Source organism: Agelaius phoeniceus, chromosome 35 (assembly GCF_051311805.1).
Source record: "Agelaius phoeniceus isolate bAgePho1 chromosome 35, bAgePho1.hap1, whole genome shotgun sequence".
NCBI classification, from domain to species: Eukaryota; Metazoa; Chordata; class Aves; order Passeriformes; family Icteridae; genus Agelaius; species Agelaius phoeniceus.
The window spans coordinates 270,803-298,721 of NC_135299.1; the positions used below are offsets into that span (position 1 = coordinate 270,803).

Consider the following 27,919-nt stretch of genomic DNA (forward strand, 5'->3'; position numbering starts at 1 on the left):
CCCCAGGACTTCCTGCTCTCCCTTCTTTCCCCATCTCTCATTCCTCTTCCCAAGGGCATTTAAATCCAAGCGTGACAGTCTTGGCTAAAAAGGACCACACAGTGCCCCGAGGGCAGGGCAGGACCCAGGACCTTAGTCCTGGCTCGGGTTACTCAACAGCAGTTTTGGATTCCTGTGCCTCGCTTCACCCTTGTGAAGTGGGAATGGTGCTTCCTGAATTCCCAGCGCTGCCAGAATCCTGTCTGAGGGCTAATTAGGAAGGTCCAAAAACACCGGATGAGTGGCTGTCAGATGCTCCCTTGCTGAGGACCAGGAACTCAGATTTTCCTGCTCCTCAGGGATGCCAGTGACAGCCAAGAGCTGCCAGGAACGGGCTCAGTAGTTCTGCCTCTGTCCCACAGGGAACACACATCCTGCAGGGAATCCATCCATCCATCCATCCATCCATCCATCCATCCATCCATCCATCCATCCATCCATCCATCCATCCATCCATCCATCCATCCTGTTCATTTGTGGCCTCTGCAATAACCTGACATGGGCGGGAAGGAATCAGCCGTGTTCAGCAGGTGGATCCAATGTCTCTCCCAGTCCCCAAGGCTGAGGAAGAAAGGATTCTGTAACCCAAGAAGGAGCAGCAGCTCTGACTGTCCAGGAATAAAAGAGTCTCAGTGAGCAGCTCCTGGCTAAAGTTACCTGCAGGCAGAAAGGGGAGAGCTCAGGGAAGAGCTCAGGCTGTGCCATCAGAACCACAGGTGTGCAGCCCTGCCTTAGCAAAGCTATGCCACAGAAGTCCCATGATGGTGTTTTTCTGTTACCTTGGTTTTATCACAAAGCAAAAAGGGAATGTACAGACTGACAGAGTATGTTTGGAAATGGAAATAAAATTCCAGTTTAATCACTGATTAAACAAACCAGTGGTGCTCTTGGGAGGGATCACTTGGAGTTTACGGATTGGGTGGGGACCTCAAAACCAAAAAACTGCCATGAGGGTGTCCCAGGCTTTTTCTGGGGGTTTCTTCACCCTGTTTGCTGGTGCTGGGCTTGGGCTGTGGGAAGCTCAGGAGCCCCAATACTCAGAGTCAGTGCTGGCTCCTCAGGAAATGCCTGAAGGAGACTCGGGTGAAACATCAGAAAGGCAGGGGTGAAGAGAGAAAATGTTGCTTTGGATTCTCTCCTCTGGGTATAAACCTGCCAGAGTGGTCCCATTCTGCAGCTCCAGGAGTGACTCCAGATATGCCTGGAAAGCAAGAGGCATTACCAACAGATTAATAATTACACCTGGGGTTGTTTCCCGGAGGAGAATTGTTCCTATCTCACTGACCCATCAACCTGCAATTCACCACCTCTCACCAAAGCACCAGAAACCCCATTTTAGATCAATGCTGAGCTCAGAGCCCTCAGCTGCAACTGGGGAATGAGATCAGAGCTCAGAGGCCTCAGCTGCACCTCAGGAGTGAGATCACAGCACTGTCACTGCCAGTTCTCTGCAGCCGCAGGCTGCTGGGTCCCTTCCAGCTCAGGGGATTCCATGATTCTGTGACATGTTCCCTGCTCATACACTCGCCCTCACAGCATCTCTTGCTGCCTCCTGAGGTGGGTGCCTGTGCTGGAGATGTCGTGGTCTGACCCAGGAGGATGTTTGTAACACCCTAAATTAAACCCTGGAAACCTCATACACAATTAATTAAGGCAAGGCAGCATCTCCTAAGTGCTGCTCCCTTCCTCCTCATGGCCCATCCCATGGCTCTGTGAGGTGCCTCACGTTCTGGCGTGGCCTCATTTGGACACTAATCCCACAGCAGATCCCTCTGGCACATGGGGCTCTCACACATGGGCACAGAGGCTGAGGCTTTGCACTGTCTTTGATGCACAGTCTGATTTTTGATCCATGTTATCTTTCCTCCCTGATTCCAGTCAGCAGTCTGTGGGCTGCTGGAATGCAAGCAGTGAGATCCATTCTTTTATCCTTGGTATTTGGACAGTCAAACTTCCAGGTGCTACTGCAGTGCATCCTGTATTCCAAACATTTCCAAAGAACTACTCCATCCTGTGTAACCTAAAAATTCTCTCTCTCTATATATATATATATCCATTTCTCATTTTGAAAATCTGTAAATCTATTGGAATAAAAGTTTTCCATAAAACCCTGAGTCAAAGCACATCACTGCAGCATTCCAGATGAGGCTGCACACTGGAAAAGCAGGGATGGGTTGCCAGAAGTGCCTCAACATTGGCATCTGGTGTCATTTGAGGTGCCCCATGGTGTTCCTGTCACCAGAAGAAGGGGGGGATGTCAGTGCAGAAGGGACACCTTCCACTATCCCAGCTTGCTCCAAGCCCCATCCAAGGCCAGGTTGGATGGACCTACCTCCATCCCACCAGGATCCAGCCATGGGAGCTGTAATTTACAGTGTGTGCATTTTCTGGGCTGTAATTCAGACTTTTGACTGGAATGACTAAATTTCACATGCCAATGCTGAGACTGTCATAAAAGTAACATCAACATATTAATTTAATTAGTCACTTCCTGTCTTAATGGCTGCTGCTTTGCAAGCAGCTCCCAAGGAATTTGGGACAGCCCAGAATTTGGGACAACATCAACATCCAAGACCTGCAGCTGGGGAAGGAGCTGGAGCACCAAATACATACTTTTTTTTTTTTTTTTTTTTACTCAGGAATTTGGTACTTGACACATTAGGAAGAATAACAAGGAAAGAACTAGAAACACCTAAAGTAACACAATTAATTGTTCAGACAAATCCCTCAAGGAGCTGCAAGGCTGTCCAGGGACAGCACTGGTGTCCTGCTAAGGAACACAGGGATGTTCTAAATCTCAGGAATGCTGGCTGTCTCATCTGGCTGCTGAAGCCAATTTTTCTTGTTTCCAAACAAATGAAGGCTGCAGGAGACCCAAACACCTGGCACAGGCACAGCTTCCCCCAGCACAGCCCCTCCTGAGCCCTCGGGAGCCACAGTGGGGTCGAACCCCAGCTCCGAGACCACTCATTCCACTCTCACTGTGCCGGTTTTGGGGAGCACCTGCGGCCAGAGGCGAGCGGGGGGACAGAGCCAGGCCGGGGGGACAGAGCCAAACCAGGGGGACAGAGCAAAGCCAGGGGGACAGAGCAAAACCAGGGGGACAGAGCCAAGCCTGGGGGACAGAACCAAGCCTGGGGGACAGAGCAAAACCAGGGGGACAGAGCAAAACCAGGGGGACAGAGCCAGGCCAGGGGGACAGAACCAAACCAGGGGGACAGAGCAAAACCAGGGGGACAGAGCAAAACCAGGGTGACAGAGACAAACCAGGGGGACAGAGCCAGGCCAGGGGGACAGAGCCAAACCAGGGGGACAGAGCCAGGCCAGGGGGACAGAGCAAAACCAGGGGGACAGAGCAAAACCAGGGGGACAGAGCCAAGCCTGGGGGACAGAGCCAGGCCCGGAGCGTGTCCCGAGGGCTCTGGGCGTGGCCGGGGGCGTGGCCGTGCCATGGGGCAAGGGCCAATGGAGCCGGGGGCGTGGCCGGGGCGTGGCCGGAGCCGCTGCCCGTTGCTGCGGCGGGCGCGGAGGTGCAGTCGCCGGTTCGGCCGGGACAGGTGCGTTGGGACCCGTTGTTTCGGCTGCGACAGGTGCGCTGGGATCTCCCGAGTTCCGCCGGGACAGGTAGGTGGGGCGGGGCGGGAGGACGGCGCACAGGTGCGCTGGGATCTGCCGGCCGGGCCGGGCCGGGCCAGGTGTGCCGGGACAGGTGCGGGGGGACCTCTCCCCCCGGTGCGGCCGGGATAAGAGCGCGGGGCGGGGGTTGGGAGCCCTGGGACCTCCCCCGAGAGCGGAGCTGGACCCGCCGCGGGGCTCGGCGGGGCCGTGGTGAGTCCGGGCCCCGCTCCGGTGATCCCTCCCCGTGCCCGGCCCGGCTGGCCGGGGGCTCGGGGGGCCGCGCCCTCCGCTGCCCGCAGCCTCTCGGCGGGTTGGAGCCCGGGGCTGGAGCGTGGTGCCCGTGGGTGGCCCGTTCCTGTGGCCACTTGTAATGAATAGGCTACTTCAGCATTGGGCAAGCATTAGTCGGTTTTCCTTTCAGAATCTTTCCACAGAGAGGGGTTTATATTCTGCTGTTAAACTTGTGGGTGAAGTTCTTAGAGGTAGATTTGATGTGCTGTGCTGGATTGTGGCTCAATCACAGTCCTTCCCTTCCCTAACATCTGGCACACCTCTGGCATCCCTGTCTCCATCTCCTCTGGTCTCTGTGCCACCTTCTACAGAACCTGCTTCCATTGCAGCAGGCAGAACGTTCATTGTCTTGTTTAAATCTTAATATGTGTTTTCTGAAATTTCTCTGAGTAAACTACTCAGAGCACTAAAGAAAGCCCAGAGATACTTGAACACGCCAAAACTGTAAATGAATGGAAAGTGCTAAGAATGTGGAATGGCATAAAAATGTGGGAGTACAAGTTTCAAGGCATGTCAGAGTCCTGTTTCATGTCATTTCTAGTGACTGAGATTCCAGATAGGCTGCTTCTCTTTCCAGCTGAATGTCCCAGCAGCAGGTACTGACTTTATAAAGAGATTTTTGCCTAAACAGGCCAGATTAACTCAATGTACCTGTGGCTTTGATGGAGAATGGCAGGGAAACAGAAGAACTCAACAGGGAGAAGATGCAGCCCTGAACAGGGCTGGTTGGAGATGCAGTGGGATGCTCAGGCATCCAGACTGGGGTTATTTTCCAAACAATTACATTCAGTTTTGTTTCTCAGAGTTTTACTGAGCTGTTCCTTCCGTGTGTCAATGGGCACCTGTTCCGTGTGCCAGGGGAGCTCTGATGAATGCCCCGCTCCTGTTTCCTGGGCACAGCTGACTCTGCTCTGTGAAAGGCCATTTAAACTGCAGCGGGGCCTCAGGTGAGCTCCCTTTGGCTCAAGATTAGTCATAAAACAAAGTTCAAACTGTGGCACGACACGGCTCATTCAGCGTTGGTCTTTAACACGGACAGAATTCTTTCTGTGGGATTTTCCAGCAGTAAATTCTATCTGTAATCTCTCTGTGTGTATTCTGAGACTCCTGGGGATTGAGAGTGGAGGCTACATTCTGCATCACAGAATTACTGGGTTTATTTGTGTATGGAATATGACTTTTAAAAAGAGAGAAGTTGGAAATGAGATCCTTTGTCTTTGTGGATGGTGATTTGTGCTGTTGTCAAATGCAGAGCACTCTCAGTGCAGCCTGGATGGAGGTTTGCAGGGGACTTGGTGATGCAGGAATTTCAGAAAGTGACCCCACTTTGGGTTTCTCTTGCTGGTTGGAAGGGGCTGTGTGCCTTTCAGAGGCTGAGGCTGCAGGTGGCTGCACCTGGGAAGGCAACATTGATAAGTGGTTTCAGTTGTTTCAACATCCCCACAAAACCAGCGTCATTTGTTCACAGCAGTAGTTGAACCTGCACTTTTGAAAATGCCACCAAAATCATTCTTCTGATAAAACTTGTCCTGTCATGGTGTGCTGTTCTCTCCAGGACATCAGAGAAGTCATGGAATGTGAGGGAAAGGAGCATTCTTCCTGACTGTATCTCCCAGTGCGGAGATGTGTTCACCTGCTCCAGGCAGGGAACAGCACTGGAGAGGCTTTGCTGTTCCCAGGGCTCCCATGCCAGCACTGGGAGCTGCCAGACTCTGCCCGTGCCCCTGAATTCTCCTGCACTGAGGTGTTGCAGAATCCCACATCCCTGTCATTTCTGAGCAGGTGCATTCTGTCCCTGTGAGGATTTCAGAAACGTTGTCTTTCCTCCCTTGGATCGGCTGCACCTTGTCTGAAGGTGTTTGTGTGTGACCATTTGTCCAGCAGACCTGGACCCACACTGCATCCAGAGTTCCGTGACTGTGCAAATCCGTTAAAGGAATTAATGGAAAATGCAAGGAAGAGCTCAGCCTGCCTGGAGCTGGCATTGCAGGGTCAGTTCACGCCCTTGCCACAGGCATTGTGTGACATGGGAGCAGGGATAAAATATAAGAGGAAAAAAGGAAAGGCGTTCCCTACAGGCTTTATTTTTGTCTTATCAGAGAACTCTTTAAATTAATCTCCCCTCCTTTCCTCCTCCACGAAAGAAAACTATGCAAAAAATAAATCTGATACAGTCTTGCTGGCTTCTGTGGTGAAAAGCTTGATGAAATCTCTTCCCATTTCCAGGAGGATGGGATGGTTGGAGCTGTTTTTTATGTAATTAATACTATTTAACTGATATTATGGTAACTACTGCAACAGGAGGGGCACAGCTGCCTCCATGAACACGAGACTTGTTTGAGCTCACAGAGGAAACGCTGCTGTGCTGAGAGTGAACACAAGAGTGAATGAAAAATGTTTGTATAGTAATTACATCCTCTTAGTTTCGTAACTCAAGCCCTCTTACATAAATGCCAGCACGTTTGGTTTGAAACCGGAACAAGCGAGGGCACTTTGGGGCTTCCTGGAGCTCCTGTGTGTGTGTGACACGGGACTGTCACTCTGGCATCCTCTGTGTCCACAGCTCCCCATTGTGCCCACGGCTTTATCAGGCCACCATCTCAATGGCATCTGCAGAGGAAATTATAACTGTTATCTGCTGCCTTTTTAAAGTCAGTTAATGGATGAGATCCTGAGGGGTTTAGGATTGGTGGCACTGAGATGCTGGGAGCAAATCACTTGGTGGAACTTGTTTTCTGCTCACAGTTCCTATTGCTGACACTGTTCCTTCCTCCTGAGCAGGGATTTGGGCAGATAAGATGGAGCCTTCCCCGTTCAACAGAAGGCAATGGACCTCCCAGTCTTTGAAAATCACTGCCAAAGAGCTGTCCCTGGTCAACAAGAACAAGTCCTCGGCCCTCGCGGAGAGGTTCTCCAAGTAAGTGCTGTGGGGCTGGAGAGCACCAGCTGTGTGTGGGTGACAGCTGCCACCCTGAGCAGGGACTGCTGCTCTCGCAGTTGCTGTGCCCTGCACAGACACCCCAACAATCCCACCCTGTGCCTGGGAGTGTTGTCCAAATGCTCCTGGAGCTCTGGCAGCCTTGGGACTGTGACCATTCCCTGAGGGGCTTTTCCAGTGCCTGAGCACTCTGGGGGAACAACCTTTTCCTGATATCCACCTTAAACCTCTCCTGACTTAGATAGAAAAGGAGAGATGGATAAAAGGTTAAACTCAAACCATAAATATTGTATACCCTGAGAAAGCTGAGTGCTAATAACCAATGCATTCCCTACAAAAGCCTTTATTCCCTTAAGGAATTATATAGGCTTCAGCTGGGGTTTTCAATGGGATTTGGGGAACTGAGAGTCTGAGGTTCTTGCTTTAATAGTGTAACAAAGTTTTGGAGTATTTGGATCTTAAGTGGGGTGAACTTTATGGAATCTGCAGGAGAGGGATAGTTACACACCCACAGCTCCAGAGCTCCTCTGTGGAGCTCAGGCCCAGGGAGAAGCTGTTTGCTGTCACCACCTTGTTAAGGTAATTTATTCACTCGCTGAAGCTTGATTACAAAACCTGGTCATCTTGCTAAATGTTGATAATCCCTTGAAAAAGGCTTACTGGAAGTAATCCAAACTGCTATTCCTTAATCAAGTAGTGTCCCTCTACATAGGCAGGGTCAGTGCCTTGGAAAAACACAGTCCAGCTCTCTGGCTTTGCCACCCTGATGCCCACAGGGAGGAGTGTGACATTTAAGTGCTGTTAATTAAATATTTGTATGTGAAAACGTTTTTCTCCATCCCACATAATCGGTTTTGTCAGGTCAGAGGCACAAAAGGCAACAGCAGAGATTAGAAAAGTGCCCCATGCTGGGCTGGCCCTCAGAGAGAGGGCTGGGACTCCTCAGTCATCATCTGGTTTCCAGGTGCTGCTTGACTTTCATCTGTGCTCCTCTTTGTTTCTTCTTCCAGTATTGACCCCTCTTCCTCCAGCATCACTTTCTCAGCACCTTGTGTTCAAATTTGGACCCTTTATAGTGCAGAGATGTGGGTTAGTGTGTTTGCAATGGTTAAAGAGGAGCAACAGCCTGCAACACACTCGCTGCTGTGTCAAAAGCAGAATTCCACAAATCAGGAAAACAGAAATGCCCTTTGCCCAAGCAGACGCTGGGTTCCTTCTCTCTGAAAGGCAGAGCTCTCCTCTAATATGGCAAAATTTGTCACTAATTTTCGTATTTCAAAGGCCAAGTGCAGTCACCTTGTGCAGCGTGGTAAGCAGTGAGGACTGTGGAGGGAGTGCAGATTGCTGGGAGTTCCCTGCAGCTCCTTAAAGGACTTTGATTCATGATCCAGGGTGGCTTATCTCCAGAGGGCTGTGATGGCTCAGCTGCCCAGGAGGCAAATGCTGAATGGGGGCAGCTCCCAGCCCACGGAGTAAAATCCTCTGGCACTTAGGGAGATTTTCGGCATGTGCCAAGCTGGAATTTGTTCTGGTTCAGCAGCTGCTATATAAAGAGCTGAATTATTCCTGCAAGGGGGCACAGCAGACAGCTGGGTGGCGGAAACAATACAGCTATTCCAAGGTAAACTGTCTCTATTTGGGAATCAGAGTGCTTAGGGAATGAAAAGTATTAATGGGTGTTATTATTGTAAACTGGATGACTGAAAATGTGTCTGTCACTTGGCTTTGTGTTATTTGCTGCTGTTTGTCCAGCCTCTCCTTTTAGTTCATCCAGGGGGTGGGGGAAGAAAAATCTCAGCTGTCTTCAGGAGCATTCAGTATTCTGGTTAAAACTGGGGTTTTGTTTGTTTTTCACTCTCTCAAAGGTATCAGAAAGCTGCTGAAGAAGCCACTGCTGAGAAGAAGAGAAGTGTAAGTGTTTTGTATAAGTGTTTGTTTCCTTGGAAAAGCACAGCCTGAAATCAGGATGGATCACCTGCATTAATATTGCTGTGACAGCTGATTTTTGGAATATCAAAATTGCTGCTGTGTATCCTACAGAAAACCTGGCTTAGACACAGGCTTTGCTTCTGCTTCATGCTTTTTCCCAGTGTGGAGGAAAGGAAATGAAGTTTCTTGCCCAAAGCTGTGTTGAATCACCAGTTCTCTCCTAAGCAAAAGGCAAAATGAGTTAACCACAAGCCAGGAGTACCCACCTCCTGTTCTTAGCTGGAGGCACTTGTGTGGTGCCTCTTCCTTTCTTAACTAAATTTAAAAGTGCTTAAAAGGAGCCTCCAAGCCTCCCTGAAATCCAGCATGTGTCTTTGAGACCTGTAGGATCTTCTCTGAAGGGACTCCCAGGGCTGCAAATGCCCCTGGATGAGGCAGCACCAACATTTTGGCTCTGTTACAGCCCCACATTCCTTCCTGTAACCTCCATTGCATTCAGGTGTTCAGAGGTCAGGGAGCCTTGGCTGACAAAGGTTGCAGGGCTTTGTCCTGGTCCCCAGGGTAATTTGTGTTTTAAAGCACTGCCAGTATTTTCAGGATCCATGGGAATGTTGCTGCCTTGATTTCTCTAATGCTTGGGGAGCTGCTGTTTGGGATGTAGGTGGGATAAAATAAGCATTCTAAAAATTACTTTTCAGTCTTAAATTTTCTTCAATGCTTGTGCTTGTGTCTGTCAATCTTCCTGTGATCAGGGAACGGGCAAATCTCAAGCAGGAGGGACTTGTGTTAGGAAGTGTGCTGAGATTCTGGAGGTGTTCCCACAGAAACCTGTCACACAATTCTCAATATTTCTGTTCCATTACAACACTTCCCTTACAGTTTTAATACTTTCTTTTCAATGCAGTCAGCAAACGCACTGATTTTTTTGAAGTGTAAGTGGATTCAAGTCAATTTGCAAAGCAGCGTTCAAAATGTGACCAGAAGAGTAATAGGGTGAGAGACTTAAATCCCAATATAGCCACTAATGCTGGTTAATTCCTGTAAGCCTGGCAGCCCTGCTCCACTTGCAATGAGTTTGGAGTGGTCTCCATAAGGGAGAGACAGGAAACATGCAATGGTGGCAGGTATTGGGTTGCAATGGCTCCAGCACGGGCTGGGCTGTTGCTCTGGGGAGAGGGAACTGCTGGCAGCAGCTGGATGGGAGGAGGTGATGCTGCTCCGGGTGTTCCCCTGGGGGTGAGGCAGTGCCAGTGACTCTGGGGGCGTGGGTGTGTGTCCCCAGTGGTGCTTTCAATGGCTTGAGTGAAATAGAACAAAAACCCCAGCAAGTTACTGGTTGTTTTTAAACTGGAGCAGAGGGATGCTTGTTGTGGGTGCTTGGCTTGAGCTTTTGAAGTGTTGCAGAAACAGGTAACTCCAAGGATTTAGTGGTTTCTGAGAGCTAATTTGTAGCTTTTGGAAGGCCTGGTAGTGTTGTCTTCTGAAGACACTACAGCATTTGGCACACCAGCCACCTCCTATGGCTCTTGTGCTCCCGTTGCCTTGTTCTGGGACTGGAGACCCTCCTCGTGTGGATTTGAGTCCCATTTCCTTCATATGTGGATTCAGGTCTTTTGTGTGGCATTTAACTCCTGGGGTTTGACTCCCTTTTGCCTTATAAGGCCATTCCTGTTTGCTCACTTCCTGCCTTACTCCTGACTTTTCTCTTCTCCCCCCTCCTTCCTTCCCTGTCCTGGATGCTTTCTCCATGTGGCACAGCTGTAACTGTTCACAGCTGGCCGGGAGCGGGGGTCGGTGCTGAGCTTCCTCCCGCATGGAAAGGAAGTGCTTCGGAGAGCTGCAGTTAACTCCTTGTTCTTTGCAGAACACAGAAAACCTGCCCGCTCACTTGACGAGGGGGAATCTGAGCGTGCTGAAGAAGAAGTGGGAGAATCCGGTGCTGGGAGCGGAGTCAGGGAGGGAAGCGGCCCGGGCCGGCGGCGCCGAGGTGCGGCACAAGGTCGGGACCGGGCGCGCCCCTTCGCCGGGGCCCGGAGCTGCCCCCGGGCGGCCGCAGTGCCCCGCTGGTGACAGCGCCGAGCCCCGCGGCCGCTGCCGGGAGGGCGGCACCGCGGAAAACTGCGCCAGAGAGCCCCGCGAAATGGAAAAGCCCGAGGGCAGCGAGAGGTCGGAGTCTCCGGGCAGGATCGAGAAGTACAACGTGCCCCTGAGCAAGCTGAAGATGATGTTCGAGAAGGGGGAAGCCCCTCAGCCCAAGGTAAGGATCTGTCCCTCCCGATCTCGGAGAAACTGAAGCTGCTGCCTCCGCGGCATCGGGAAAATCCCGGGAGGGAGTGGCTCCAGCTATTGACTCTGCAAATATTGTGTTCATTGTTTTAGTGAAAACAGAACACCGTGCTGTTAGTAACTTACTCGAGCCGCGCAAGTACGTGCGTGGTGCTCGGAGTTGTGGCAGCTCGTGATTGCTCGTTGGAGTAAAGTGAATTTGCTTTGATAGGGTTCAGTGGTAGAGGGGAGAATAAGTATGGAATTTCTTAAGTTTTGTAAAGTAAGTAGGGGTTATTCGTGTCTCGTGTGAAGATTACAATGAGGTGTGCAAATATGAATTGTATAAAATGCAATATGAATTGTATAAAATGCATATGTAGGTATTTATGTATTTTTTAATATATGAAAAGTAAGAGAGTTTGAAGTGAGCTCGGCAATCGGGACTGTTGCAGTCGAGATAAGAAGTGAGAGGTTTTGATATCTGTATCAGTATGAATCACACAAACTCACACACACATAGAGTGTGAGTTCCCTCCCATCCTTCCCTCGCTCTTCCCTCATCTTTGTGTCTTACAAAATGTTTCTTATCGAAAAAACAAATCTCACTGAGGGAAAACGAAGCCGAGATGGCCAGAGCAGCTCCTGCCCTCACTAGTTTTGACTTGCAAATGTTCAGGGCTCGCATTTTTCTTCCAACTGCTCATGAAATCTGATCCCGCATGTGGACTGCAGCCGGCGTGTCCCGGGGGGAATTGCTTAACTCCAAAATGAGTTGCATATGCTGGGGACTTGCAACACGGTCCCGAGGCCTCGATGCTGGTGGATTTTCCAGTTTTCTCATAGTTTCCTCTCCTCCTGGCTTTGTTTTACTGAGACTGGTTTTCTTGAGGTATTGACTAAAGCAAACACATTTTGGATAAAAGTTGTTTCAATATGTAACAATTCAGGGCTCAGAGGAGCAACTCGGTGTTAAAGGGAATTTTGGGTCTGTGTGAAGTCATTTCACAACTCGAATTTTTGTAGTCTTTGTCATGGTATGAGAGCTGCCCATGACAGACCTTCCCTGAACTCTTGCTGCAGGATTAATCACTCAGAATTCCCCAGGAATTCTGCAGATGGGCTTCGAGTAACTTTATCTCAGCCTGGGGAATAAATTGTTGTGGAGCTGAGTGAATCTGAAACTGATAGTTTGTCAAGTTTAGCAATTCAAACACTGTTGAAAACGAACTAGAGCCAGTAAACGCCATCCAGAAGGCACAAAACTGCTCAGGTTCGGTTCAAAATCCCTATTCCAAGTTAATCTGTTACGGTAGAAGGGAAAAGGAGGGTTCTGAAGTTCAGATGTGGGGGAGAGGGGGCGTGTTTGGAATTCCATTCCTCGTTCTGGGAATTGATCTGTGCTGGGAGGACTGGGTCAGTGAGGGAAGGGAGTAGGTGCTGTGGGACCCAGGTGTGGCTCGGTGAGCTGGGAGCCACGACAGCACTGCAGCTCTGCAGTTGCCTCTCCCATTTATTTCCTGTGCTTTTTCCTGAGCAAGGCTTCATGGAACCATTTTGGTGGAAAATTCCTTTCTGTCACTGAGTCCAACTGTAAATTCAGCTGAGAGATGGCAGTTTTCCTTGGACTTTACTGAAGACTTGATGTGTTGGTGCTGCCAGAGCTTTGCTGGCAAAACCTGGGTGTGAACTAAGCAGCAGCACGGCTGGAGGCTCGTGGCAGTGCTGATAAATCATCTCCCATGCTTGCTGGGCAGGGCCTGGATTTCCTGATTCCATCTCCCCCTTTAAACAATCCTACTCTCATTTTCAGGATTATAATTAAAATCTCATCATTTATTCATTCATTCATTCGTTCAGATCTTGCTCTGCCTTTGCAATAGATAGGAGGCAGATCTTTTATTGCATTTTCATGGAAACAAACTGCTCTAATCCCATTAGGGGTAGGCCAGGCAGAAAAAGACTGGAACTGATAAAAGACCTGATATTCAAAGGATTCTTCCTGTAAGTGATAGTGAAAGCACACCCGGGGAAAGGAGGATCAGATCTGCAACATTTCTGGAAAAGTTATCTCCAGGCTGGTTTGTGTTTTTCCTTTAAGGCAAAACCTGGCTGTGGGGTGTAGGTGACCTCATGGCAGGGTCATGTTTGGCACAGGTGGTTTGTAATGAAATAGGTGTGACTTTGATTTGGGTTTGTAGTGAAATAGGTGTGACTTTGATTTGGGTTTGTAATGAAATAGGTGTAACTTTGGTTTGGGTTTTTGCCCAGCTCTGTGCCCCAGGTGAAGCTTTACCTGTGCTCACAGCAGAGCTTCTGCACTTGCCCAAGTCTGAGAACTTGGGGCTTTCCACACACCAGGAATATTTTGTCCCCTTTCCAAAGCAGCAGAAGCTGTGCCCTGGGAATTAGGGCCCAGCCACAGAGTGACAAATCCCTAAGGGGGCTTCCTCCATGTGACAGGAGTTACCTTCCATGAGCCATGGTCCTGCTGATTCCCTGCAGTTGGTCAGTCCATTGTAATATGGAAAGTCCCTTATCTTCTCTGTTAAATATTTCTTTTCCTTTTACTCTTTTTTTTTCCATGATAAAACTTGATATAAAACCTACACATATTTGTAGGATATGTATAGATTTATTGAATATTTGTATGTTTACTGAACTATGCCTGACCCCTAGAGCTTTTGCATTCTGGTTGTTGGGATTTTTACTCTGTGTTCTGCAGCTCACCCACAGAAAAGCTCTTCAGGTGAAGTTGTAACACCTGCAGATGTGAGGTGGCAAAGGGCAGGAGCACTTTATCTGCTGCTGCTGATTTGAACTTTTCCTGATGGACCCTTTGGAGCCCACATTTCTGAGCTGCAAGAAGCCCAGACTGGTGGGCTGGGGTGATGTTAATGGGGACATTGACTGAATGATCATCTAAGAATAGTTTTCATGGAATGAGGGACCTGCAAGTCTTTACAAGTGTGCAGGCACTCCCAGAGCTGAGCCTATTGGTCAGCACAAGACTTGTCAGAGCTAAAGCTCTTTTCCAGTAAGAAAAGCTACCAAAGTCTCAAACCACAGAAATAGAAACTATTTCCCGTGCTAATGGAAAATGAGGTTTTCCAGCTGCATTTCCTTTCCTGGTGAAGTTGCTGTTTGTATGGAAAGCAGCCTGATTTTTCCTAGTGATTATCTTACACTGCAGTTCTGCAAAAATAAAACTTTGGAATTTCCTTCAGTTTGGTGACCAGCAAATAAGAAAGTCTTTGGAACTGAGGGGCAATGTGGGGTTGGAGCATCTTGCCAAACCTGCCTTTTTCTCTACATTAGCCTCAATCTGAATTTCCAACTGTGATTTAACTCTTCTTAGAGAGACAACAAAGGTCCAGCACCTTCTAGGATGTTATAGGCTGATTTTCAGCTGTGAATACATCCTGCCTTGATGGAGTCCAGTTTAACTGTGCTCAACAACTTTTATCAAAGCTGTAGAAATTTCTTTTTGTGCTTTCTTTTGTTGAGATTTAGACTTGGGCAAATTGTCTCAACAAATAAGAATAAAATCTGATTGAGGCAGCCAGAGCATCTGTGTGGTGCTACCAGGACACCCTGTCCAGCTCTGCAGCAGAGAGTGATTATCCTGGAGATCTGAGAATATTTATCTCTAACACTGCTGCTTAAGCTTCAGCCTTATCAGATGTAATTAGGGAATTATTTGGTACCAAATGCATGAACTGTCCAAATCAAAACAAATAACTCTAGGTAACTTTCATTGCAATCCTATTAATTCCTTTTTCTGTGGCTGAAAATGAATGCAGATTTTGGATAAGTTGTTCCTTGCATCCTTCATTTAAAATGAAGATTTTAAATCTTCATACAATGACCGTGACTATTGGCTTCAACAGAAATTGCATGAAATGCAAAAATCTAGACTGAAGTTTTGTATCTGTAGTGTGAACGACCTAAAAATCTGATCTTTGTGGTCCTTTTAAACCAAGAGAACTTCCAAAGGGCACTGACTGACCTCTTCAAGAAAGCGTTTCCAGGTGACAGTGGGTCAGGTACTCTGTGATCAAACTTCATATTGGTTAAATAAGATGTTGCCCGCTAGCCTTGTTTATTGCAGCAAAGCAGCTTTGCTAGTGACACCTGTGCCTCTGAAGGGATTACCCAGAGCAATCCCCGCGTGCCCAGGCGCTGACGGGAGGCTCTGTCCCCAGCAGGGCCCCCGGGAGCCGCGCCGGGCGGGCGCGGGCAGGCGGCTTTCGGAGAACGGCCCGTCCCCGGAGGACGGCGACGCTGCCCAGGGAGAGCGGAGCCACGGCACAGCAGGTCAGGAAACCTCAGCGCTGGCCTTGGGGCGGGTTGGGTTGGGCTCTGCTGAACAGATACATCTACTTTACACAAGAGAAATTCCCCTGGAGGCGTCCAAGGAACAGCTGGATGTGGTGCTCAGTGCTCTGGTCGGGGGACAAGGTGTGGGGATCAGGCACAGGTTGGACTCACTGCTCTTGGAGGGCTTTTCCAATCCCAAGGGTTCTGTGGGGTAACTTCTGCCTTTCCAAAATGGGAGGAAGTCCATCAGCATCCCCTTAAATTACTGAAGCCTTGCTGGGAGTTTTAAACCATTCCACTCTTAAGCATGGGAAACCAAGGCACAGGGCATAACCAACAAATTAAGGAATACAGCCCATTCTTTCCTGTGTCTCAATCCTAGAACTAGTTTTAATAGTCAAGGTAATTTAGGGACAGTCAATGTTCCTTCTGCCTCCTTCCTTCAATGCTCATCCCTCCTATCCTGACCAGACACAGGGAGCTACTGTGAGCTTTGATTTAAACAAAACTATGCATTTTTATCTGTTTGGAGACCTTTTTCTAGCAAACCATTTGCAATCTTTTGGGGTTTCCAGCAATGGCTGGCACAGCTGCAGCTGTTCCCTTGGGTCTCACTCCTTAGTGATACACACAGTGTCCTCACTGGCATGGTCCTGGAGGGAAGGGCAATCTGTTTATTCTCCCCAAAAAGGATCTTAAAAAAGTGTTCTGGGAGTTATCTGTTATTCATGTTTGGGCTTTTTTATTTTACCAGGGTATCTTGTAGAGACCAGTCCAGGACTCAGCCCAGACAAGGCAGAGAGCAGGAAGAACCTGGACATGCCCCGTTTATCAGAGACATCCATAAAGGACAGGCTGGCCAAGTACCAGGCAGCTGTGTCCAAGCAGGGCAGTTCCTCAGGCATCATTCCCATGGTAAGTCTTGGTTTGTGTGGAAGTGAATTTTTGTCCCAGCCTGAGACTGGAAAGCAGCTCTTGAGGAAACCAGGCTGCTTGAGGGTAATGCCATTCTCTTTGAAAATAACTCTGTGCCCATAGGAGTAATTTCTGATGAAGAGTTGCCTCTTCTCTGCAGGAAGAAACAAGTCTATTTGCATCTTCCTGGAATAATGTTGAAAATTTTCCAAGGAATTAATTGCTGGCACCCTGACTGAGGTCCTTCTGAAGCATGGTTGACATTCTTTTACTTTGAGTATCTGTAGCTCTCTACGTGTTTGTTGTTTTTGTTTAAAAAAGAAAACTCAATTCTATGTTGTGCAGCAGCTCTAAGCTGTGGGAAACTGAGGCACAGTGAGGTGAAGTCACTTTGTGTCACACAGTGCTCAGAACTTGGATCTCTTGGCCTGCAGCTTTGGGATCTCCAGTCAGTCTTCCTCACTTTTTACCTCCCTTCAGGATTTCTCACCACTCTCTGAATCCAATTAGACTCTTGCAGTGAATGAACCTCTGCCTGTTTTGCAAATATTTGACCAGGAGCTGAACAATTAATGAGGTGTTACAGCTGAGGAAGTTTCAGGAATCTCAGTTTTTGTTAAAAACTGCTTAGGTACATTTGCTGGAAGTTTCTGATATTTTTGCTGAATGATGGGAACTTATATTGCTCAAGTATTACCTTTATTAACCAGAGCAATAGATTTGAAGAGAAAAGGCCTTTTTAAGTTGGAAAACTTGCCCTGGAAATGAGAGCCCAAAGTGCTGGTTTTCCCTCAGAGGAGAGCCTGCTTTCCAGGAGTCTCTGTGGAGAACCAAGGGCTTCTTCTGAGCTCAAGTGATTCCTGAATTTCATCTGCACATGGGTCAGATTCCCCAGCTGTGGGAGAAGGGTCAGTAAAACCTTCCCTGCATGAATGGAAAGTCCTTGCAGCCACTGCAACAAATCTGATTAACCTAATTGCCCATTTCTGCCTCCTGTGCCTTGCCTGGGCTCATTTCCTGATGCCTTTTCCAGTTTGGGGCTTAGAGTGGTGGCTGAGTAACTAAATTCTGTCCTGATGGCAAGAGATTTGCCATTTCTGCAGAGGCTCCTGTTTGCAGCCCCCAGAGCTCTTGGTTTAGTGTCAGTCCAGGCTGATGCTCTCAGGATGCCCCATTTGGGGACAATCTCTTCCCAGTTTGACCTGGCACGTGGATGAGGGCAGTGAGAGGGAGCAGCCAGGGATTCCTGAGGCCGGTGTTTGCAGTGCCACTGTGCCCCTAACCTCGGGATCTTCTCCTTCCCTGCTGCCAAAGCAACCAGGGCTTTTTTGCTATGGAAGTGTATTTGTGTTGCCCTTTTCATACCTGGGCCAGCCAGACTCTCCTAGGAACAGCTGTTTTAGGGCTATAACAAGGCCTGGAGTAAACCTGATGGACACTTGGTTTGAGTAGGGATGAGGAACAATCAGTTCTGTGTGTTGGAAGGGGAGGGAAAGGTGCTGGACAGCAGATACAGAGATCTAAGCATTAAAATTCCAACATTTGCTATGAACCTCTCGGATGTGGTTGGCTTTGTGGAGATTTGTTTCCCAGTGCAGGAAGATGCTAGTGCTGGCATGTGCCTCTTCCTCTTTCATGTCACAGAGAAGATGCCTTGTGAAAAGCACGAGGCTTCCACTGATCTTGTGTCCTGGGGCAATGAAAGAAACACGAGGTTTCACTGGATTTCATTGGTTTTAGAGTCTGAAAGATCCTTCTGTGAAAGTCTTCAGTCAGTCTGTCAAGAACAAAGATCTCAGGAAAACAGAGTCAGGGTTTTGACTAGAATTGAAGCAAATGTGGGATTTGCTTTCATGTCATATTGTATTTAGCAATTTCTCTGTACTTTAGGCAGTGCTTGTATGGAAATACTTGTCATTCCAAGTGAAAAGTTTACCTTTCTTGAAAAGGAAGATGTGCATTGAGCAGGGAATACTTAAATGATTTTAAACAGGGATTTGGAAGAAAAGGGTTGCTCAGGAAAACACTGGCATTACCTCCTTAGAGCACAGTAAAATCCTACAGCCTAATCCTGTTCCCTCACTAGAATATATCACTTAACAAGTGCCTGTACATTCTTATGGCCCCTCCTTCAATTATCACTCCACATACTAGAAAAACAGTTCTTAAAACATCTCAAGAAAAATAGAAAGCAAGTATTTTCTTAGGGGAAAAGAACCTGTCACCTTTCCAGTGCTTTGTCCTATAGAGTGAGATTCAAGCCAGTGAGAGTGAACTCAAGAATTACAAATCTGGGCAGAAGGAGAATATGGCACCAGTTGAGGACTCCAGTTCCTGTCAGGATGGGGAGAAGGTAAGATGTCTGTGCTGGTGGAGATCAAGGGCTCCATTTTGAGTGGAACTGGCTGTGGAAGCACAGCTGATACACTGGTTCCATGTTCCACATGCCATCTGGGAATTGAGCAGCTGATGCAGATTAGTTACATGCTGCAAAATTCCTGTTGAAGTTGTTCTTTTTAGACTGTCTGTGAAAGAGAATGTCTAGAGATAAGTTTTCTGGGAGAATTTTTCTGTCTTGGTTGGTTTGTTTTATGGTGGATTTTTTTATAAACTAAAAAATCCCCACCAATTTAAAAAAACCCCATGAGCAGCTTTGTATGAGCCAAGTCAAAGGAGTTTGTCACTGTTTCTTCTGCATTTAGTAGCTAAATTTTAGGGTAACTGAGAATGGCAGCTTGGGCTGGTTCCTGGTTTTGAGCTCCTGCTATAAATTGAGACTCTGTAAACTGGACTTGAGCATTTGTTCCCTGAACTGGGGACAGCAGACGGGATAAAAGTAGCTGAATAATAATTGGGGTACTGTGTATTCCATCCAGGCTGAACACGTGGCAGCTTAATGCCAGGAGGGCTTTTAGAGCTTTTCAGCCTTCCTTGGGCAAGGGGCCAAATCTTTGCTTTCAGCTGTTCCTCAGAGACAGCTGAGCAGCTTCGTGTCTGACTGGTCGAGGCTGCTTCCTGCTCCAAGGTGAGTTAATTAAAAGAGCACCTGTTAAATCAGAATATCTCCCAGCTGCGAATGGAAGATTTGAATGAAATTTCTTGTGTTCAGCTGTAATTGCAGAGTTACTTGTTGAGGTGTCCAGGTGCAATGAGAACCTGAATAGGGCATTGTTTGGGAGCCAGGATTGTCCTTTGCAAGGGACGCGGTGAACTTGGAAATGAGCCTAATTAAAGCTGCTTGTCGTTAGTGTCAGAAATGGGAATCCTCTGGCAAAAGGAAACAAAAGACACTTCACTCTGTCATTTTTCACACTGCACCCGTGGCACATTCAGTGCCAGACGTGTGTGACTTCAGCAGCCTCAGAACACGTTCATGCTCTGCCCAGGACACTGGGGTCAGCTCTGCTTTCAGCAGACCAGGGGATGTTCACACGTGTAACTTTGCCTCCTCATTACCTCCTTCATTTACAAATTTCAGTTGCTTGCAGTGGACTTTTCAATCATTAAGGTGAATTAGTGATGATTTGCAGTTAATCTTGTTAGAGTACTTTAGTTCCTCAGTGTAGCTACTTAAAACTATTTGATTTAATAGCAATAGTGCCAAGTTTAATAAAGAGTTCTACATCAAGAGGTCTTTTCCATACTAAACAATGCTATGAACAAATACTACTATCCGTGCAGTATTTGAAACTGGTTTAGACCCAACTCCTCTAGTTTGAAAGTTTTTTTTAAAGTTACTGATTTGTTTCTGGAGGAGGATGAACAAGGAAGGTCTGACATGTTTGTCCCAACCTTGGAACAGGCTTATGTTCAAAAAAAGCTTTTTTTTTAAAATTCAGGTGTTCTTTTTAATTTTGGGGTTGGTTTTTTGTTTTGGTTTTTTTCCCCAAGAGCACAGTCTCTGCTGAATGTCAGAGATTGGTCAAATGTTGGAGGGAACCATGAGATTTCCAGTAAATGTGCTGCATGGGGTCAAGGGATTTGTAAGTGAGAAAACCTGGGAGGAACCTCAGCAAATCAACCAAGATTTCTGAGGGTTAATAAAGGTGTACCAGAAATCTGATGTTTGTATGTGTGAAGCCTGTGAGGGTGTCTGCCTTGTAGCAAGGACTCTCTTGACACTCAGCTGGACCCTCTTGTGCCTCAACACCGCTCCCTTCCTGAGCTCCTCAGGTCTCTCCCTGTCTCAAACTGCCTGCTGCCTTCCTGGGGCCATGACTGTTCAGCTCTCAGAAGGTCAGAGGTTCTCATTGTCTCATTTTCTCTTACAGGCTTCTGGAGGTGAGAACAGCTTGTCTTTGCACTCTGGTCTGCTGGAGGATGGCCATGGTGAGCCCTATCAAGTGATTAATTAATAAAAACTGTCTTGTACTAAAAATCTGAACTGTGCCTAGCACAGACTTTATAAGAATTTCTTTCATGTTTAGAAGTTCATTTGCAGCTGTAACTTTAAGACATTTATAACTCCTTTTGCCTTGATTGAACACTTTTAAGTGTAGCTCCCTCACCATTTAACTGGAACTGAGATCTGATGGCTCTGGTGAGCATAAGCTGCCCAGAGTTTAAATTCATTCTAATTGCCTTTTCTCCCTCAGCTGGACAGTCGGAGAGCGAGGCAGAAGCTCAGAAACCTGTCAGCTCAAAGCAGCAGAACCTTGGTGCTAAAGCAACTGGGCACACAGAGGCCTCTCCTCCAAAAGCCGTGAAGGTAACACAGCTCTTCATCCTCACACCTGGTGAAGCTGAAAACCAACTGATGGCCCTGTTTAATACTGAAAAACCTAAATGTGCTTAAGCATAAAGGTCTGGCAATAACTGGATCAATACCTGCTCCTTTCTCATCAGAGTGTGATTGTGAGGACACTTGAATTCATGGTGGAAAAGCACCTCAAAGCAGTCAGGCTTTTTCCAGAGACTGGGTGGGATTTGCTTGTCTCTGTTACAGCCCTGTGCCAGTTCAGTGTGGCAGAGGGGCTTGGGCAGGGTCTCAGGGCTTGTCTGTGCTCCTGGAGATGGGCCCTGAGGTCCTGGTACTGATCTCCAGAGCCTTTAGCAAGCTGGGACTTGGCTTCGCTCCTCTCCCAGCTGTTCCCAAGGTAACTGCAACTGGTAGTAACTTTATAGTGAGGGCAGTGTGGTGCCTGACTCTATAAAAATCAGGTTTGGCTTTCTGAGTAATGAGTCTTGGATGTTAGAGTTTCCTTAGGGAGCGATAAAGCAGATGGAGAACTTTGGTTCAGGGATGTATTTGCTAATCTGATTAGATAACAAATGGCAGCACTGGACATTTTGCTCAGGCTGTGTTTGCCCATCACATGTGTTGTCTGGGGTTGGGATGCTGATTCCCTAGGCTGCCACACACTTCCTGGCTCCCTCCTAAGGAAACAACTGGGCTTTTGTTGTTTTCCCCATCTTTGGGAGGAACAGCCCTGGGCTCAGAGGCTGGGGAGATCTGGCTTGCCAGTGTGCAAGGGAGGAATGCCAGTATGGGAAATCTGAGCTGCCACTGAGAGTTGTGTGATCCTAGTCTGTGACACAAAAGCTGCATGTCCTGGTGCTCTCTGCTTTCTCTTGATATTATCAAAACCATTTTAGCCTTTTGCCCAGTTACAGCTTTAGATGCTGCACTCTGTGAGATAGAAGCTTCTGTTTATTCATGCAAGGTTCCTATTTGTCTCTTCCAGCTTCTGTCTCCTGTTCTTGGTTCCTAACCTCTCCTCCTGCCTTCTGCTTCCCTCCTAATGTGAGCTCAACTCTCAGCTTTCTCTCAAGTCCTTTTTATACTTCTTGGGCCTCATCTTCCTCCTGTAGCTCCTATTTGTAGTATCCTGGAAAGGAATTTCTGTCTCTTCACAGCCCAAAACGCCTCATAGGGCTCATTGTATGCAAGTAAGTCCCTCTCCTTGGATGGGAGTGTGATTGCAGAAGCACGTGCCAGCACTGTTGTGTCACCGTGCAAAACTGAGCTTTAGGGAGAAAATGTTTTGATGGGCAAGCAAATTTTTACTGCCTTGCTCCACGTGGCAAGCACGGGTGATTAGATTTTTGTTTGCATCAGTAAATCTCATTTTTTTGAGATTTTGTGTAGTGACTCAAGATGCAGAGTTTTGGCAGCACCTAGAAACTGTGGATTCCTTTTTAAAAGGAATTCTGAATTTTGTTAGTGAAGCTGTTATCATCAGAACTTTACTGTAACTTCAGGCAATGCCTGGAAACCCTGAAATACATATTAAAATGGAATTAAATTGGCAGCAAACTTTATGGTTGTGACAAAGTGACTTGAGCTGGCTCCATCTTCAGCAATCTGCCCTTACATGCTGGAACTTTCATTCCTAACCATTGTTTCTAGACTGTTATAAATAAATTTCTGTGATGATGTCTTCCTGTGACCTTCCTGCCTTTTCTTTAGCCATCAGATTTTCCGTAAATCTTTTTGTAAGTCTGTAGCAGGTAATTCTTTGCCAAGGAAAAGCCACGCTTATAAGTATGTCTGAGCACACTCTGGAGTGGAGGCTGGGCTGCTAAATCACTTGTAATCAACATGCAGCCTCAAAATGCCAATGTTGTGTTATTTAATTTATCCTGTGAAGTGCCCTCCCCATTGGCCAGTGGTAATAGATTTCAAGAAGTAAATGGCATCCACTGACCTTTTCTCATGGACAATGTTCTTGCTTCCTTGATGCTGTCTGAAAACAAACCTGTGATCATTGCTGCACAGCAGTGACACTCGACTCCTCAGTGCTCAATCCTTGCACTAAACCTTCAGGAAATTCAGTAAGCACATAAGAATTGTAGCTGTTTAACCTCAAAGCTCTGCTCACTTTGAATCTTTGAATCTTGAGCAAGTTTGGGGGGCTGTGAGTCCTGAAACCTGAGTGGGGTTTCTTTGGGATAGAGCTGGAATTGTTTACCAGTGAAGCCAGGAGTGTTTCCTGCTGTTGTACTGGTGCTGAGACTATTTCCTCCTCTTTGAGAGAAAAGATTTAACAAAAATGGAACATTTCAAACCATTGGGCAGCCTGTTTCCCTCCTTTCCTCTCCCACCCTGTACTTTGTGAGGCCAATTCAACTCTTCTGGTGGACAGTGTCCCTGACCATGGCAGGGGATTGGAACTAGATGATCTTCAAGGTCCTTTCCAACCCAAACCATTTCAGGATTCTTTTTTTTTTCTGCACTATTTTTATTATTTTGGTAAGTCTCACACTGATTGTAATCAACTGGAATGCTTCATCATTCTCCTATCAATAAAAACAGGTTGCAGGAAAGGATGAGACAGCTTTGGGGAACAGGCTCAGTTTTAGTGCTCTCATTGTTCTTTCCCAACCATTGCTCAGCATGTGCTGCTTCAGCTGTGGGATTCACTGGGGTGAGATCTTGGTTCCCTGTCAAGCCACAGCAATCCCATGGGCCTGTTGTAGCCTGTCACTGCCCAGCAGACCCTGCTGCACCATAATTAGAGAAAGTGAACTCTGCAGTTCTTGAGAGTTCAGGAAGCTGTGCATGAACCCACGCCAAGTCCCCAGCACTTGATGTGTTTTCCAGTTAACAAACTTTCTCTTTTCCCTATAGAAATTCCAGTTGCCAATGAAGGAAACCTGTGTTGGGTGTCAGAAGACTGTGTACCCCATGGAAAGGCTCTTTGCCAACCAGCAGGTGTTTCACATCAGCTGCTTCCGCTGTTCCTATTGCAACAGCAAACTCAGGTATGTGCACTGCTCCCTTGGCTGGAAAACTGGGAAGTCAGTTTTCCTGTCACAGCTGAGGAAGGTGCTGCTCAGGCCCAGCTGAGCTGGAAGTCACCATAATCCAGTGATTTGTGTGGGAGAGGTAACACAGGCCTACTTGTGCCAGTGCCTGGTGCACTTGATGCCATTTTTAAACTCTTAATGTAATTTTATGTGGGGAAAAATAGAATGTCCAGCTTTGTAAAGAATTCCTAGAAAGAGCCATGCAAACCCCGAGGGCTGTAAGCTTGTTTTTTGAACATGTGGAAGACTGAAATTGAATCTCTTGTGTAACACAACTGGAACATGCTGGTGTTGGTGGCCCTGAGCTGTAACGTTTGATCTGTTTCCTGAACAGCCTTGGGACTTACGCCTCTCTGCGTGGGAGCATCTACTGCAAGCCTCACTTCAATCAGCTCTTCAAGTCCAAAGGCAATTATGATGAGGGCTTTGGACACAAGCAGCATAAGGAATTGTGGGCAGGTAAAACTGAATGTGAAGAATCCCCGGAGAAAACCGTCCATGGTGTGAATTCACCAGACACTCCACAAAGCCCAGGAGTAGAGGATGCCCCGATTGCAAAAGTAGGAGTTCTGGCAGCAAGTATGGAAGCAAAAGCTTCAGCTGTGCCTGAAAGGGAAGAAAGACCAGCAGAAACAAAAAAGCTCAGAATTGCCTGGCCACCCCCATCTGACCAAAGTATCCAAGGAAGTGCCTTAGATGAGGGCATCAAAGTACTCAAACCCAAGTGGCCTCCAGAAGAAGAGATTTCCAAGCCCGATGTGCAGGAGGATGTGGATCTGGATCTCAAAAAGTTAAGAAGATCTTCCTCACTGAAGGAGCGAAGTCGCCCCTTTACAGTCGCAGCCTCCTTTAGAACAATATCTGTTAAAGGCCATAAAACAGAGAATTCACCATCTCCTTCCAAGGAAGAGAGAGACACATTGAAAAGGAATGAGGAACTGGAGAGAGAGGTTGTTGTAGAGAAAAAGCAAAAGGAAAAGAAGGTTGAGCATAGGAACATCCAGAACTCCGGGGAGAAAAATGAGGAGGAAGAGCGGGAATTGTCAGGTACCAAAACAGCAGAGCAGAACATTGTAGAGAATGGCCAGATGAATGCAGACACAGACGAGGAAGAACACACTACAGAGGAGCCAGAAATTCCAAAGGAAGAACTCCTTGAACCAAATTCTCCTAAACATTCCAGCTTAGGCAGTGTTGTGACCGCTAAGGAATCATCTCCAAACCAGAATCGCAAATCCCAAGACGTTGGTTTTTGGGAGGGTGAAGACGTGGAAGATCTATCTGTGGAAGAGCAGATCAAAAGGAATCGCTACTATGAAGATGATGATGATGATGAATAAATTGGCCTTTTACTAGAAAACTTGCTGCAAGGTGCTGGGCCTTTTGAAATGGATATTTTTAGCTTTACCAAACAGCTCTCCTGGATGAAGTGATGCTGCACTGCACATCAGCATTAAGGGAATCTACATACAAATTATCTCAGCTAGAAAACTCTGGAAGCCTGCAAATTCTTTAGGTGCATGGAACAAGTGTCTGGCTGTGGGACAGCTTCAGCAGGTAGTGTCTGTCCCCAGCATGAGAACAGAGCTGTTCTCTGTCTTATCCCTTTGAGCTTCAATAGGTATTTCACTAACAGTTGATGGAATTCCACTGTCCTTGCTGTGCTGGTGTGGGACAGGGCCTCTGGAACACACCACCCCTACCACTCCAAATGCTACTGCAGTGCTTAGGGACCAACTTCAAAGGGACTTTCTGGCCTGCTTTAAAATGGTCACTTAGTGCACTTTAATACATGGAAAGGGCACAACTGGGCTTTTTTTTAATGATAAAAGCATCTCTGTGTGTAGTGTCCAACAACTAAAGCATCCTAAACGGAGTGCAATGTGAATTTGTGTCTCAAACCTGCCTGTGATCAGTTGAGAGTCCCTGCACAACTGGAACGGTGCCCGTTGCTGGACCATGTGTATTTCAGTGCTATCCCAGGCGCTGTGCAGGCTCTGCAAAAGACATGTGAACACTTTGGAGCAGCCTGCAGGGCATTACTTCTGCATTTCACACACATTTGAAGTGGAGTTTTTTGTTTGTTTTGTTGTCATTTCTTTTTTTTACTTGGAGTTCTTCATCATCATTTTAAACTGCAGATAAGATTTTTAAGGCCTTTTGACAACTCTGAAATCCTACTTTTATCAAGCTGCCATAAATCTTTTCCTTACAGCTGTGAAATTGTGCTGCATTGCAAAAATCTCTGGAATCAGTGACACTTTCAGATTGCCAGTGTTGAAGATCAGAACGTTTTTTAACTTGACTTCATTTATTTTACAATAATAAAATCTTGAATGGGGGGAGGAGGAGGTCCTTTTTTATTATTATTAGCTTTTATTTGTACTGTATTCTCAAGAGAATTAGATCTTAATGATTCTTGAGGTGTAAAATATTCTGCTTTCTTAACAGTTCTGCTAATGACAAAACCTTCAATAAAGTTTGGGTCATTTCCGTTTTAACTGAAGTCTGGATTGATCTTGTTTCACAAAGAGGCAGTGTTTAAAGGGCCAGAGAATTGTCATGGAATCATGGAATGGTTTTGGTCAGAAGGGACCTTAAACCTCATCACATTCCCTCCCCTGCCATGGCAGGGACACCTCCCACTATCCCAGGTTGCTCCAAACCCTGACCAACCCGGCCTTGGGCATTTCCAGGGGTGAGGCATTCTCTGGAAAATCCATTCCAATGACCTACCACCCTTACAGGGAGCAATTCCTTCCCCACATCCCCTCTAACCCTGCCCTCTGGCAGTTGAAAGCCGCTGCCCCTTGTTCTGGCACTCCAGGTCTCTCTCCATCTCTCCTGCAGCTCCTTCAGGCACTGGAAGGCCACAATGAGGTCACCCCAAATCATCTCTTTCTAGGCTCAACAATCCCAATTCTCCCAGCCTTTCCTCACAGCAGAGCTGCTCCATCCCTCTGATTCTCCTGGTGCCTCCCCCGGACTCTCCCTGTGCTGGGCCCCAGGGCTGGGGGCAGCTCTGCAGTCTCACCTGAGCAGGGCACAGGAGCAGCCTCTCCCTTCCCCTGCTTTCCGTGCTGGGGACTCAGCCCAGGCTCGGGGGGTTCCTGGGGCATGTCCAGCACCTCAAACTTGTCCTCAGGACTGCTCTCCATCTATAAACTTGGAGGGAAAAGATGGGTGAATTCCCGGTGCTCCCACTGGAAGGCAGCCCGGGCTGGCTCTGGTGCCCCACTAGGTGACACTGTGTGTCCGTGGTTTGCTGCTCGACTCAAATGAGCAGTTTCTGCTCTCAGATTAAGGAGGGATTAAAACAGGACTGGCAAAAGGAATAAGGACATGCAGGGATTTTTCACTTCCATTTCTGGCTCCAGGTGGCTCTCGAGGGCAGCTGAGGACAACTGAGGGTTTTTTCCCCCTTCCTATCAGCTGCTTTTAATTTAAGTTGTTGTCACTTGAGCCTGTGAGGGGTTTGGTTGGGAGAGAGTGGGATAAGAGCCAGAAGCAATGCAGTGCACATTCTGCTGCAGCAGAATGAGGAAATGTGTATGACATGGATATTGGGAAGAAGGGAAAAGCCTCCTTCCTAGTTGGAAGGTGTTAGCAGTTCCACAATCTACTGCTCATTTCCCTTTCTTTTAAATTAAGAAGTAAGGCTTGCTTTGTACAAAGGAAAAGCTAAAAAACCTGATGTGCAAACCCAAGCTGCTTTCTGCCACCTTTCTCTGCTCCTCACAAAATCCATTTAGTATCAGATTTCCTCAAATTGCTAAGCAACCAGAGATCTCTCTGACTCTAAATTGTGCTATTTGAAAAGGGAGGGAAGATCATTTGTCGTGGACTTGGATTTAT

The 27,919-nt window shown here is 47.4% G+C and overlaps 1 protein-coding gene across 3 annotated transcripts; it reads left to right on the top strand.

Annotated features, from left to right (window-relative positions):
• The first annotated feature begins 3,535 nt into the window (after positions 1-3,535).
• LIMA1 (LIM domain and actin binding 1) lies at positions 3,536-26,565 on the top strand. Of its 3 annotated transcripts, none has more exons than XM_077192745.1 (11): positions 3,536-3,663; positions 6,730-6,865; positions 8,752-8,797; positions 10,680-11,072; positions 15,286-15,397; positions 16,155-16,315; positions 18,564-18,668; positions 20,587-20,644; positions 20,911-21,023; positions 23,886-24,019; positions 24,399-26,565. In XM_077192745.1, exons 2-11 carry the CDS (start codon positions 6,747-6,749, stop codon positions 25,402-25,404), a joined length of 2,247 nt encoding a protein of 748 aa, XP_077048860.1. In that variant the 5' UTR covers positions 3,536-3,663; positions 6,730-6,746; the 3' UTR covers positions 25,405-26,565. The 3 variants fall into 3 exon arrangements, with proteins under 3 accessions (XP_077048860.1, XP_054505203.2, XP_077048862.1); XM_054649228.2 differs by having other exon boundaries at positions 15,289-15,397; XM_077192747.1 differs by lacking the exon at positions 18,564-18,668.
• The last annotated feature ends 1,354 nt before the right edge of the window (positions 26,566-27,919 follow it).

Excerpts from the sequence above, each read along its gene's own strand:
- LIMA1 (XM_077192745.1), top strand. The coding sequence starts at position 6,747 with ATGGAGCCTTCCCCGTTCAACAGAAGGCAATGGACCTCCCAGTCTTTG. Across the intron at positions 6,866-8,751 it reads CTCGCGGAGAGGTTCTCCAA|GTATCAGAAAGCTGCTGAAG; the intron begins GTAAGTGCTGTG and ends ACTCTCTCAAAG. Across the intron at positions 8,798-10,679 it reads CTGCTGAGAAGAAGAGAAGT|AACACAGAAAACCTGCCCGC; the intron begins GTAAGTGTTTTG and ends TGTTCTTTGCAG.